Genomic DNA, 15,239 nt, shown 5'->3' on the forward strand with positions numbered 1-15,239 from the left:
TTTAGTATAATTTATTTAAATTTTGAGATTCACATGTAAACAATTCCTAAAAAAAAAAGAAGAAGAAAAGGAGGAAAGAAATATAGTAAATCCATGGATTTCTTCCCATTTGTCCATTATATTTCCTATATCTGTGATTTTTAGTATAAAATACCATAATATTAACTCATGTTCCTTTAATATAAATTCTTCAGTATGAAATTCTCCTAGCATAATTTATTTCTGAGTGGCAGCAAAATAAGTTGTACTTCACTTCCATTATTTTGTAATATTGGGAGTCAAAGGTCAAAAATTTTCCCAGCAGATTTATTGCATTAATATAGGTAATTTCTATGTGTGTAAATTATTAGGACACATTTAATATGTAATTAGATGGTGAACAAAATACAACCCATATAGAAAGAGCAGGCTACAGTTTTTTCATAGCATCTCAATTTTTATGAGTAATTTTATTTCATTTTCTGCCTATGATGGAAAATATTTTTATCTTCCTTTCCACCACCATTTTACACAAAAGTTTGTATTTCCTTTCGAAGGACCCTGAAGAATTATACTTTCTGATAATCTTTTTCTATTGGCCACATATATTTGTTCTTATCAACAGCTAAGAAGCTATGATTATATTTAGACATTTTATTTTCTCTTTCTACCCTTTTGTAAAATATTTTTTTACTTTTTAAAGCATAATTTTCTTCTTACTTAATTGAGATACTATAATTAATAAAGTGAATCATAATTAAACCATGTTTTACTTACTTAGGCTACCACATATAGCTTATAATATTCACATATCTAAAATGTAATTCTCACTGTTACTATGCAACATAGAAAATTATATACACAAGTTAAATTGAAGGAACAGTACTGTGAAAAGATCCTACAATTGGTCTATGAATCTCTGAAGACATGTGTGGAAGAGCACTCTGTGGTCGTCAGTGTTGTCTTCTAACAGGACAGATGATCACATGCTGCTCTTTCTCCACAGGGACTTTCGATTGTAACAGCCCTCCTGTTGCTCACCAGGTCAAGTTATGAAAACTTAAATAACTTCCTTTTAAATTTTATACTAAATTTCTATTGCTCTTTTTGTTGTTTGATATATTCCTGCTGATTGAGTATTTATTAGGACTGTAAAATCAATTTGTGTGAATATGATTACTGAAAAATCATAGGTATCTCATTCATGCCAATTTTCTCTGACAATTGAGATATTACTAGTAATTGGTTAAAATTATTCCCCCCCCCAAAAAAATAATTATTCCCATAAAAGTCAATGACAGACTTAAACTACCATATAATAGAAATGCAACAGGCTTTAATATTTTGAACATACAGTGAAAAACTTTCATAAACACTAAAAATTTTAGGTTTCCAGCATGAATTTTATATGACTCCTTAGTTGAATTGAATTTTTGTGACCCTCAGGGAAAGATATGTTTTTTATTATGTCACTTATTATTTATTATGTCGTGAAATATTTGAAAACCTTAGTACCATTACCTATAAACATTTAACAACTAATTTTAAGTTTATATTTGTAAAATATTTTGCATATAGAGAGAACTCAAAATGTTGCTATGTGGAAGAAGAGTCAACAAGAATTAATAGTGATTGATAAAAGGATTGATCATGTGCTTCTTCTTGCATTAAGCAATTATTTCACTCTATAGCAATAGATATTAAAACCCCTCAAATTCATGGCCCCATGTCATTGCCACACTTAGCAACCCTACAGAACATTGTTGATTCCTCTGTGACTGATGAGACTGTAACTTGTTATAGGAGTAGAAAATCCCACCTTTCTCTCATGGAACATCTGGTGGTTTCTCACTGCTGACCTTCTGGATCACAATGCAATGTGTACTTATATCCATTGTTGTTGTTAAGTGCCCTTTAATTGGCTGTGATCCATAGGGACCCTAACCACAACAGAATGAAATATTGCCTGGTCCCGCACCATGCTCACATCCTAGCTTTCACACATTGTTGCAGCAACAGTGAAGATTTCAATAATATGGAGTAAACTCTAATGAGTAAACCAAAAGTAAATTGAGCACAGCACTCTCTTTTTTCCTGTGAAATCATTTGTTTTCAAAATAAGCACGATGATGTAAAATATCCTGACATGATATGAGTAGAGTTTGAAAGGCTTAAAATATTTTTTGCTGCATATTTGCAGGTAGATGTTGTGTATCAGGTATTGGAGGATTTTTCCTTGGAGATTAGTGAATTACATGATTTTTTTCATATGTCCAAATATAGAATCAAACTGTTCTTTGACTCTTATAGAACAACTGGGAGAATACTCTTTCAAGACCCCAAATTGTAAGATATATTTTGTTCATCGATGGATTTTCAGTTACTCACATATAATAAATTATAATCTATTTATAATTTTCTCAAAGTTCCAAATTATTGTGAAATTAATTATAAGCATAAAATGGGCTGGAAGCAGTCTATATGGGATCTGTAAATATAATTATGACCAAATGCTTATATATCCAATAATATAATATCAGAAAGTACTAGAATGATAGTTAAAGTAAAAGGAACTGTGTGTATTAAATTTATATGTATGCCAGGTGATCATTGAGTCACTCTGTACAAAGAAAATATAAAATTGAATGCTTAGCAAATAAAAATGCTTTAAAATACCATTAGTACATATCAATAATAGCAAATAATTTTTTGTTAAAAGAAAATAAATTTGATTAAATATTTAATATAAATTTACACTCTCCAGCTAAGCACTGTCCACAGACTATTTCTGTAGCTGCCTCAGTTTCTAGAATCAGCGAGGTAAAAGGCTGCTTCCCGCTCCTCTGAGTTTTTATGAACAAGTATGAATTCTACTATAATAACTGGAGTAGTTTTAAGGTAGATTTAACAAAAATTTGTTCATGTGTGTGAGTATATTCCCTGCTTTCCATTTTAATCTCATTTACAGCATTTCTGCATAAAACTGTCAACTGTTCAAAGAGTAGATGAAATCAGTTACTCAAGTAGTAACAATGAGGAAGGTGAGAAAAAATTAACCAATAACAACAAATACTCACAAGATGTTATTTTATGTGTTGGAGAAATAATCCAGGATTCCAGGTAATGCTGCAATCTTTTAAGTGAAGACAAAAATGACCAAGCATATTTCTCCAAATGACTGGGACTCTGACAGGAATCCTTCTGTTTTATAACAAATATCTCTGTGTTCAGATATATCTAAGACCAAGAGGAGGCTGATGGCACTAGATAAACCCCTGGGAGTGCATCCCTGGGCATTCAACAATAGCCAGTTCCCAGGAAGGGATTTCAGAAGGTAATTGACTCTACCTGGACAGTGAACAGGAACCTAAGTGTGAATCCAACCATTATGTATCAAGACATATTAATATAGTTGACTTTTAAAATGATGAAGATTGAGATAATGATTTAAACATGCACAAAATTCTCAGTTCTTGTAATAGTTTGTTTATTCTTAGAGTGAATTTTCGTGGACTGTAAGTACAGTCTGGGAAGGAAAAGTCCAGGATCCTATTGCTGATTTGATCACACAGTTGTTGTCTGTAATGAGCATTCTGACATTTCTTCTTCCAATACAGATCTGTTTGTCCCTTTACTGTCCTCCTTTCACATGCAACCTAATCACTGGAAAATACCAGGGCTTGGGTCGTTTGCACCCGAGTGCTCAAAAGATCATCCCTGTTTTCAACACTTGACTGAGGTCTGGTGCAGTGGCTTTAGGCAATGGAAACCACTTTAGATCTGATTGCTGATTCCATGTGCATTGACTGTGCATCCACATAAGACAATTTTTTTGCCAACTTCAACATTTTCTCCATTTATCATGATCATGTTCTTATTGGTACAGCTGTGAGGGCTTTGGTCTTATTACATAATGAATTATCATCCATACTGGGAGAAATCAATTGCAAAATACAAGTTATGGTACAGGTACTTGTACTTAAAAGATGTAAATCCTTAAAAAATTCACAGTGCAACAAAGTACATCAGTTTAAAAAATAGCAGTATACAGAATAGGCACTTAAGAAGATATACAGAGCACATATACGTGCATAAAAAGATTCTCAATAGCTACTGTTATTAAGATATTGGAAATAAAGACAACATTGAGACAATCTATATAACTAACATAATGAGTAAAAGTCTACTTACTGAATTAAAACGTGATGATCAAGAGCTGATACAACATATCATTGATTATTTAACTAAAAATATTATGTTGATCATAGAATTGTTCACTATCATTTTCTATTTTACTTTATAATCCTGACTCTGTCCAACAGAGTCTTATGACTTTACCTAAAAACAAATTCTTATGATTTGTACTTTAATCCAAGAAGAGTTACATATTTATCCGACTCTAGCTACTTGTTGATGTACACTTTCATTTATATGCTAAAGGCATGAAGGGATGACTGGTGTACTTTTCAGACTGGTGGCTTAATTGCAAGATAAATGTGTCCTTCTCCCTTTGTTCTTTATTTCAAGATGCATTCAAGTGGATTATGAGTTTTGTTTTGTTGTTTGATTCTTATTGCATTTGGTGTTGTTTTAACACCATCCTGCTTATTAACACTATCTTGGAATCATTGTCTTAGTAAGGAATGGCATCTTCATTATTTCTGATGATGCCTGATACCTGATCCCTTTGACACCTCGTGATCTCACAGGCTGGTATGCTTTTCCCATGTGGGCTTTGTTGCTTCTAAGCTAGATGGCCACTTGTTTACCTTAAGGATTTAAGACACCAGACGCTATATCTTTTGATAGTTGGCCATCATGAGCTTTCTTTGCCACATTCGCTTATGCATCCATTTGTCTTCAGCGATCTTATCATGGAGGTGAGCACACAATGATATGATTTATTTTTGTTCTTTGATGCCTGATAACTGATTCCTTCAGCACCTCTTGATCACAAAGGCTTGTGTGCTTCTTCTATGTGGGCTTTGTAGATGGTTGCTTCTTTACCTAAATCCTTTAACACCCCAAACACTATAGCTTTTGATATCCGGGCACCATCAACTGTCTTCCCCATATTTGCTTATTCACCACGTTTGTCTTCTGCTGTTGTGTCGGAAAGGTGAACATCATAGAATGCCAATTTAATAGAACAAAATGTTCTTGCATTCAGGGAATACTTGAGTGAAGACCCAATGTCCTTCTGCTACCTTAATACTAAACCTATAAATATATGCACATAGATCTATTTCCCCATGCTCATATATAAATATATTTGCATATGTACATGCCTTTATCTAGACCTCTATAAATTTCCTTTGCCTCCCAGCTCTTTCCTCTATTTCCTTTAACTTTCTTCCTGTCCCACTATCATGCTAAGTACCCACCTGGGTTTCAGCAATTCCTCTTGGTTGCATTACCCTTCATCATGCCATACCAGTCATCCCACATCGTCCTCACCACTGATTTGGATCACTTGTTGGTGCCTTGTCGCTGAGCTTGTTAACACCACTACCTTTCTCCCCACCTCCCCATCTCCCATGTCCCCCGCATTGCTTTCTCCTCAGGCTTGCCATGCCTATCTTATAAAGGTAGGCAAATCAACAATAATGGAGACAAAACAAAAACACCATCAAAAACAAAAGATTGAATAATAAGAGAAAATAAAAATAAAACTGGCATAAATAATTCAAGATCTGTCTATCTGACCTTCATGATTCGCTCCTCACTGATCTTGGGGCTTCTGAGAACTGTTCTTCCTAACCTGAGGCCTATTTGGGAGCTTCTCAGGGCTTTGGGGCTTCCTTTACTCAGGTTGTTGATTTGCTATGTTCCTCCTTGGCTTGCCCCACTGGAGGGGGTGGGTTGGGGTCTAGGGTGCTGGATGGAGCTGATCATACAAGACTCCCTTCTTGCCTTGTGTCCCCAGTATTGTCCTCTATCGCTGTACGCTCCAGCGAGGGGACATACTGTGTCCAGCTGTTGTCAGCTCTACAGGGCTCTTTGTGCCTTAGCAGCTCCGTGCAGGGACTCTGTCCACAGGCATGGTGTGCCAGTGTGGGGCCTAGTCCCTCACTGTCTCTTTTTCCTTCTTGGTTTGCTTCTATGTGGACATGACAACCAGTTCCTCTCCCAGCCTGTAGGCTTAGTGTCGTCCTCTGTAGCACATACTTCTAGAGAGAGGTTCTGTCTTGCTTTGATTGGGGCCCTGTAGGCATATCTGTTCATGTGTTGCTCACCTGGTTAGGTTGCCTCAAGGTCTGGCATGCTATCGTGGGGTCTGCACTCACACTTCCATCTGTAGACAAATAAGCAATAACCTCCCCCTGGGTAGATTAATGCTCTGCTCTCCCACTGCCTTTATCTCCCTATTTTCACCCCTTTCCTACCTCCCCACCCACCCTTTCACCTTCTTTTTGTTGAAATGACATGTGCATTCTTGGGGTTGGTCTGTCCCCCACCCTATTACCTATACCTCAACTAATATAGTGTGAGATGTGTGGCTTTTCTTCAATACCTACTGTGATGATTATACTTACCTCTGTGGAATCATGTTGTACTTGTCCTTTTATGATTGGCTAATTTCACTTTGCCTATTTTATTTCAGCTCTCCTAGGGAGACCAGGAGCTCCATGGATAATCACTGCTTTTCAGTGATGCCTGCTACTCCATAATGCGTATGTACTAGAGTGTTCTAATCCACTCCTCTAGCGATGGGAATTTAGATTGTTCCCAATTCGTTGTGATTGTGTATTGCACCACAATAAACACTGGTGAGCAGGTAACTGCCCTTGATTTATTTCTTACTCTTCTAGAAAAATGCCCAGTAAAGGGATTGCTGACTAGTAAGGAAGCTCAATTTCCATTTGCTTTAAATATCACAAGACCACTTTCCTCAGAGTTGTACATGTTTACACAACTACCAGCAGTGGAGGAGAGCTCCTATCTCGCCACATCCCCTCCAACATTTGTGGTTCTCTGATTTGGACTATTCTCAATGCTGTTAGGTGGTATCTTATGGTTGTTTAATGTGCATTTCTGAGGGTTAATGATCAGAAGCATTTTCTCATATGCTTATTAGCCATTTGGGTCTCTTCCCTAGTATAGCTGCTGTTCATTTCCTTTGCCCACTTCCTTCTTTTTGCAAGCAAAGAAGGCTTTTCAGATTTTAGTAATAATCCCTTTGTCTGTTGTGTCATTGGTAAAAATTCTCTCTGTGTTCTCTTTTTACTCTTTTGCTGAAGTCTTTTGAAGCACACGGGTGGTTTATCCTTAATATATGCCACTTATCGATTTCAGGTTCATTTGTGTGTGTAGCCTTCCCTATTGCAGTTCCCTTATGCATTCACTGTGCCAAGGTTTTTAGGTATGTCCTAATTCCTTCTTGATTATCCTGATATTTGGGGGTTTTAGTTCACTTCTGTAATCCACCTTGATCTTGTGCATGGGGTGAGGTCAGGGTCACATTTCACTTGTCTCTATGTGACTAGCCTTTGTTTGCAGCACTGCTTGTTAAACCGGCCATCCACCTCCCACAAGATGGTTTGGGGGCCCTTGTGGAAAATCAGTTGTCTATATGCTGATGATTTTATTTCTGGGCATTCTGTGTTTTTCTCTATCAGTGTTAGTATCTGTCTTTCCAGGACCACGTTTTGACCACTGTAGCTGTATAATGGGGGTTAAAGTCTGGCAAACCCCACCTTCTTACTTTGATCTTTGTCTTGAGGAATACTCTGCTAATTTTGGCCTCTTCCCCCTCCATATGTACTTGGTGGTCATATTAAGTAGGTTTTAATGATTTGTTCTCTTGCTCCTTTTATATTCCTATTAGACATGGACCAACATACTTGTCCCTTGAGTTATATTACCCTCTCAAGTAAGGTGGACAGGGGTGGCAGAGGATATACATTGCACTCCATTCTCCTTTCTGCTCTCTGTAATCCCTGTGTGGTCTTTTAGGAATTTGAGAGCTCCTTTTAAAAAATAATTATGCTCATTCCATTTCTAGTTCTTTTTCTTCTATTGACCGCTTGCCTATTTGGGCAGTTGCTTTCTCTCTGTGTGTCTTTCTTCTAACCCAGGGCGAAGGAGGAGGAAGAAGAGAATCAGATTCTACCCCTAACAAGATTTTAGAATGGGCAGGAATAGGAAAGGCAAAGATTGTATATTATGTTCGTACATGTCATGGTTTCCAGTGAGGTCCTGAGCATCTTCTCAGTTTGTGTGTCTCACAGGAGAGGAGATATGTGCAACCATCATAGGGCCAGAAGCAGACTGTTCAGAGTCAGGCTAACTAGGAGTGTGCAGAGTCTAAAGCTTCTCATGAGGGTGAGGCAATAGAAGGGGTAGGGGAGGAGTGGTAGGGAGTGACCAAGAGCAAGGTAACTGAGAGGAATTACTGAAACCAGAATGAAGGCTAAACATGGTAGTGGGATGGGTGGAAAGCGAAAGGAAATAGAGGAAAGGAGTAGGAGGCAAAGTGCATACAGAGAAGACTAAATACAGACATGTACATATGTAAATATATTTATGATTATGGGGGCAATAGAGTTATGTGTATATATTTATAGTTCAGTAGTAGGGTAGCAGATGGACATTGAACCTCCTCATGCATAATCCCCCAATACAATAGCACTTTACCCTGCTAAACGGTCAATGCATGAGACCCACTTTCCCAACATGATCACTGAAGACAGATGTGTGTGTAAACAAACATGGTGAAGAAAGCTGATGGTGCCCGGCTATCAAAAAGATATAGCGTCTGGGGTCTTAAAGGCTTGAAGGCAAACAAGTGGCCATCTAGCTCAGAAGCAACAAAGCCCACAGAGAAGAAGCACATGGCCTAAGCGAATACAAGGTGTTGAATGGACCATGTAGCAGACACCAAAGAACATCATTAACATATTTTAAAGGGTGTTGTAAAAATCATGGGTCTTCTTACATGAACAAACATTATATATATCTATAAAAGGAATATATTTTTGTTATTTTACCATTGTAACATTTCAAGAATATACACCAGAATCATTATTAGAAAGAGGGATAAAGAAACACACACACACACGTATACAAATGTACCTTAATTTTGTTTTTTGGCAGAGGAATTTTAATTAATTTCTCAGATATATTAAACCATACATTTTCTAAACATGGAAGTGGTTAAATGCTACATTTACATATTAGTTGTATTACATTTCAGTATGTATATATAATCTGTACAAGGCTTAAGGAAGATGAATAAAGAATTAGTGCATTTGAATTATGGTGTAGGCAGACTATTGAATATCATGTAGATTGTCAGAAGAAAGTACAAGGACTAAGAGTCTAAGAAGATGATTGACACAATGAATGCAACAATAGGCTGAAACATAGTAACAATTCTGAAGATGGTGTAGGATTTCTAATGCTGCAGTTCTTCCACTATCTTCCTTAGACTCCTAGAAGAAAAATCTATCTATATTGGAAAAAGTAAGGCAAAGGGTCCCTTAGAAGCAAGGATGGCAGAACCTCAATTTACATACTATGGATATTTTGTCAGGAGAGATCAGTCCCTGGTGAAGATCATCTTGTTTGGTAAAGTGGAAGGGCGGCTGAAAAGAGGAAGGCTCTCAATGCAATGGATCAACACAGTGGCTGTGTCAATGGGATCACACATGAGAATAATTGTCAAGATAGCACAGTCTTTCATTCCATTGTGCACAGGGTTACTATGGGCTGGAGCTGATTTGATGGCACCAGACAATAACAACATGAGTAAGAGAATATTTGACCTCACATAACAATCATGTTTTTAATAAAATTGTTTATAATTTATCTTTTGAAACTTATGGAAAGGATTGAAATTCACTATTAATTTTTCTTACAGCAGCATGCCTGCCTTGTAAACTCTTATCATATGGTCTGATTTTAGATGTCATTTTGTTCCTTTTTAGTATTACTTTAATTATAAGTTTAGGAGTTGTTTTGGTTCAAATTACTAGATATTTAACTGCTAATAAACAAATAAGCAATAGCGGCTGTTAGAATCCACTCAGCAACTCCACAGGAGGAAAATCTAGCCTTCTGCTCCAATGAATTTTACACACATGAAAATTTTGCAGCTATGAAAACATGCTGAGGCACCTTCCATATTTTCACAAGAAGTCCAAATCAAAACGGACTCTATGGCACTTGTAACCCATAGCAAATGCTACATTGTAAGTCTTATGCTATAATGAAGTCAGGCAAAGTTAACATAGCTTATCTGTTTTTAAATTCTGCAGATGTCCGTGGCCGTGAAGTTAATGCTGTCTCAGTGGCCCCAGAGGGGCAGTCTAAGTCCGTGATGTTCACAGGAGCAGATCACCAAGTTATTCCTTTTATTGAGTAACTCAAAATTTAGAATATAGACCTTTTGGTTATTGATCTAGCAGGTGAACACCCAGCAACCAGGGCTCCCTTGAACTCTATATTTAAAAGAGACTATAGGGATATAGACACTTAGCAAAAGGTACAAGTATGTAGCAGTGAGGTCAGATGTGTCAGGAAATGTGCATTTTTTATAGCGAAAAACAAAATCAAGTGTGATGTATTATTTCATTGTGAGCACATAATTACAAGAATTGCTAGTTATTATCAAAGCCAAAGTTCAGGAGTGAAGAGAACATCAACTTTGAACAATTGTCAGCTCCGGCAATCCTAGTAGGAATGTGTTGAGATACTGATACTTTTCCTGAAAAAAGTGAGGGTTCTTCTCTTAACTCGCCTTATAGCCTCCCTTATCTGCTTGTTTCTAAGAGTGTAGATGACAGGATTCAAGAAAGGAGGAAGTATACAGTAGAACACAGAAATGACCATGTCCTGTACCTGAGGGGAGTTGGAGGTTGGTTTCACATGAACAGCAGCACCAGAGCCGAGGAAAATTATGACAATGAGGATGTGTGGGATACAGGTGGAAAAGGCCTTTCTTTGTTCTCCTCTGGTTGGAAACTTGAGCACAGTAGAAAATATGTGAATATAAGACTTGATGATGAAGGAAAAGCAGCCACCACCAACTATCATTGTAGAGGCAAAAATGACAATTTCATTGGTTGAAGTGTCAGAGCAGGAGAGTTTCAGCAGAGAGGGTATATCACAGAAAAATTGATGAACCACATTAGAATGACAGAAGGACAAATGGAATGTGTTCCCAGTGTGCACACCTGCGTAGACCAGACCACTGAGCACAGAGGCCAGTGTCATTTGGACACAGACATGAGGGGTCATGATCACATGATAGTGGAGGGGCTGGCAGATGGCCAAGTAGCGGTCACGGGCCATGATGGTGAGCAGCAGCAACTCTGCAGTACCACATAACACAACGAGGAAAATCTGAGCTGCACATCCAGCCATGGAAATCACCCTATTGTTTAGCAGGAAGACCACACACGCCTTGGGCACAGTCACAGAAATGTAACACATGTCCAAGACAGACAGATTCAGGATAAAGAAATACATGGGGGTATGAAGTCTTTGGTCAACGGTGATTACTGTGATAATGAGAAGATTTCCTGTGACAGTAGCCAAGTACATTAGTAAAAATAACATTGTGTGCACGACTCTGAACTCCCACACATCAGAAAATCTTGTAAGTAGAAATTCTCTCACTGTGGTAGAGTTAGGCATTTTAGTATAATGTCTTTAAAATGTTGAGAGACACATTAAGAAAATTCCTAAAAAATAAAAAATACAAGGGTCAAAAGAGAAAAGATATTTTGACTATGTTCATAGATCCCCATTTATCCATTACATTTCCTTATCTGGCATTTCTAAGTACAACGTACCATAATATTAGCCCTCACTGGTATAGTATTTTTCCAGGTGTAAATTATTTCTGAGTGGCAGCAAAATATGTTGTCTCAAGTTGATTTTCTTTTCTATCACTGATGTTCATGTAATATGGAAAGTCAAAGATCTAAAATTTGTCCAGCAGATCTGTTGCATTAATATAGGTAATTTCTATTTACATATATTACTAATAGGACACATTTAGTATATAATTAGATGGTGACCAAAAATACAACTCTTAGAGAGAATGTAGACAACAGTTTTATCAGAATATATCAAGTTTTCATGAGTAGTTTTATTTCATTTTCTGCATATTGTGGAAAAATTATTATTTTTATCTTCATTTCCACCTCCAGAACCCATATTTGTTTTTCAATTCGAAAAAACCCCTGCAGTATTATTTTTTGATAATATATTTCAGTTGGATATATATATATATATATATTCATGTTAACTGCTAAGAAGGTATGGCTTTATTTAGACATCTCATTTTCCCTAACTACACTTTTGTAAAATATTTTATTACATATTAAAGGGTAATTTTCATTCTTATTTAACTTAGATACCATAGTTAGCCAAGTAAATCAAAATTATACCAGATTTCATTTATTTAAGCTATTATATATACTTTACATTACTCATATATTCTACAATATAATTATGCAACTTAAAAATTATATACAAAAGTTAAGATGAAATAACTGTACAATGAAAAAACCAAATAAATGGGTCTATTAATGACTTCCATGGAGTCACTGCCTACTCTGAGCTACATGACATCCCAGTGTAGACCTGCACCGGTGGGTTTCTGGGACTGAAACTCTTTGTGGGAGTAGAAAGTCCCACCTTTGTCACATGGAGCATCTGGTGGTTTCAAACTGTCAACCTTTTTGATCCTAATGCAATTCACACCTACATCCATTGTTGTTGTTAAGTGCCATTGGATTGGCTGTAATCCACAGGGACCCAAGTATAAAATATTGGAATATTACCTGGCCCTGCAGTATCCTCACATCCTAGCTTTTGCCCATTGTTGAAGCTACCGTTAAGCACATCAATATTACTGACTGGATTCTAATAAGTAAACAAAAAGTAAATATAAATCACAAGACTCTGATTTTTTGTGTAATTATTTGTTTTTATAATGAACACAACAATATAAAATATCTTCAAACGGTACGAGTAGAGTTTGGAAACGTTCAAATATGTAATTCTTTAGCTTCATATTTGAAGGTGGATGGGTCTATCAGGCATTGGAGAGTTTTTCACAGGACATTAGAGAATTACATGATTCTCCCATCCCTCATATGTAAAATGATACTGTTCTTTGACTTTTTTAGAACAACTCACAGGATAATCCTTCATGCCCCCTAATTGTAAGATATATTTTGTTCATTGTTGGATTTTCATTTACCCACATATCCATTAATCTACTTTTAATTTCCTCAAATTTCAAAAATATCGTGAGATTAAATAGAGGCAGATACTGATGTGGAAGCAGTCTTCATGAGATCTGTGTACATGTAATTATGACCAAATGCTTATGTTTCTAATAATATGATATCAGAAATTACTAGAATTATAGTTTAAGTAAAAGGAACTATGGGTATAAAATCTACATATTTGTCATATAATAAGTGAGTCACTCTGTAGAAAGAAAATATAAAATTGAATGCTTAGCAAATGAAAAATGTTTTCAAATATCATTAGTTAAAAATTAAAAATAAATAATTTATGTTCAGGTAAAATATATTTGAGTACATATATTTGTATAATTTTATACTACCCTAACTAAGCACTGAAGATGTAGGCTGCACAAAGCCTCTTTATTTACCTGTAACACTTTCTGATGTCAGCAAAGTAAAAGGTTGTTTCCCACTCCCTCTGAGTTTTAATGAACAGCTATGAACTCTTCTGTAATGACTGGGCTTGTTTAAAATAGATTTAATAAAAAATTGGTTCATGCATGTGAGTGCATTCCCTATCTATATATTCTATTTTATTATCATTTTACAATGCTTCTGTGTAATCCTGTGAACTGTACAAGAAGTAAATGAAATCATCTATTCATGTAGTATCAATGAGGAGGATGAAAAAAAATTAACGTAATAACAGCAAATACTCACAGGTTGTTATTATATATGTTGTATAGGCAATCAAGGATTTCTCATAAGGATGCAGTATTTTACGTGAAGACAAAAATGAGTAGGTATAGTTCACAAAATGACTGAGACTCTGACAACAATCCTGCTTTATAACTAACATTTCTGTGTTCAGATAGATCTAAGAACAGGACATTGCTTTTTGCACAAGAAAAACTCCTGGGAGTGCATCCCTTGGTATTCAACAATAGCCAGCTCCCAGCAGGAATTTCAAAAAGATAATTGGCTCTACATGGACAGTGGACAGGACCTGGAGTATGGGTCCTCTCCTTGAGATGTTTATGTCTCAAGACATATTAATATAATTGACCATTTTAAAAAATGGTAAATATCATGGCAATGCACCTGAGAGGAATTACTGAACACCTACTGAAGACTGAACATCGTAGTGGGACAGGAGGAAAGCAAAAGGAAATAGCAGAAAGAACTAGGAGTCAAAGGACATTTATAGGCCTAAATACAGGAATGCAGATTTGTAAATATGTTTTTATATAATGATAGGAAATATAGATATTTGTATATATATATATGTTAAGTATTAAGTTAGGAGATAGATATTGGGCCTCTCCTCAAGTACTCCCTAAACTCAAGAACACTTTTTTCTAATAAGCCGGCATTCAGTGTTGCTCACCTTCCTAGCAGGATCCCTGAAGGCAAAATGGGTGCATAAGCAAATGTCATGAAGGAAGATGATGGTGCCTGGATATCATAAGATATAGCATCTGAGGTCTTAAAGGTTTGAAGTTAAACAAGCGGCCACCTGTTGAGAAGACAACAAAGTCCACATGGATGAAGCACACCAGCCTGTATAATCATGAGATGTCGATGGGATCAAGTATCAGACATCAAAGACCCAGAACAAAAAATCATATCAATGTGAATGAAGGGGAGTTCAGAGTGGAGAATCAAAGTCTATCTGTAGACAATTGTACATCCCTTTACAGAAGGGTCACAAGAAAGAGACATGCTAGTCAGAGTGCAGTATAGCACTGACGAAACATACAATTTAGTACTTTAAACTTTCATCTTCCCTCCCCCCAGACTCAACCCATCTCATGACCCCAATTCTACCCTACAAATCAGGCTAGCTGCATATAAGAGCTGGAAGCATAGGGAATCCAGGACAGATAAACCCCTCAGGATCAATAATGAGATTAGCTATACCAGGAGGGTAAGTGTAATATGGGGGAGCGAACTGATCACAACGATCTACATATAACCCCTTTCCATTGGGATGGGCAACAAAACAGTGGGTAAAGGGAGACATCAGTCAGCATAAGACATGAAAATAAGTAT

General features: G+C 36.5%; 1 protein-coding gene across 1 annotated transcript; it reads right to left on the minus strand.

Moving 5' to 3' along the window:
* Window positions 1-10,653: 10,653 nt before the first annotated feature.
* LOC142440343 (olfactory receptor 14C36-like) lies at window positions 10,654-11,619 on the minus strand. The gene has a single exon (XM_075542807.1). It carries the CDS (start codon window positions 11,617-11,619, stop codon window positions 10,654-10,656), a length of 966 nt encoding a protein of 321 aa, XP_075398922.1.
* Window positions 11,620-15,239: the final 3,620 nt, after the last annotated feature.

The sequence above is a fragment of the Tenrec ecaudatus genome, chromosome 2 (assembly GCF_050624435.1).
Source record: "Tenrec ecaudatus isolate mTenEca1 chromosome 2, mTenEca1.hap1, whole genome shotgun sequence".
NCBI classification, from domain to species: domain Eukaryota; kingdom Metazoa; phylum Chordata; class Mammalia; order Afrosoricida; family Tenrecidae; genus Tenrec; species Tenrec ecaudatus.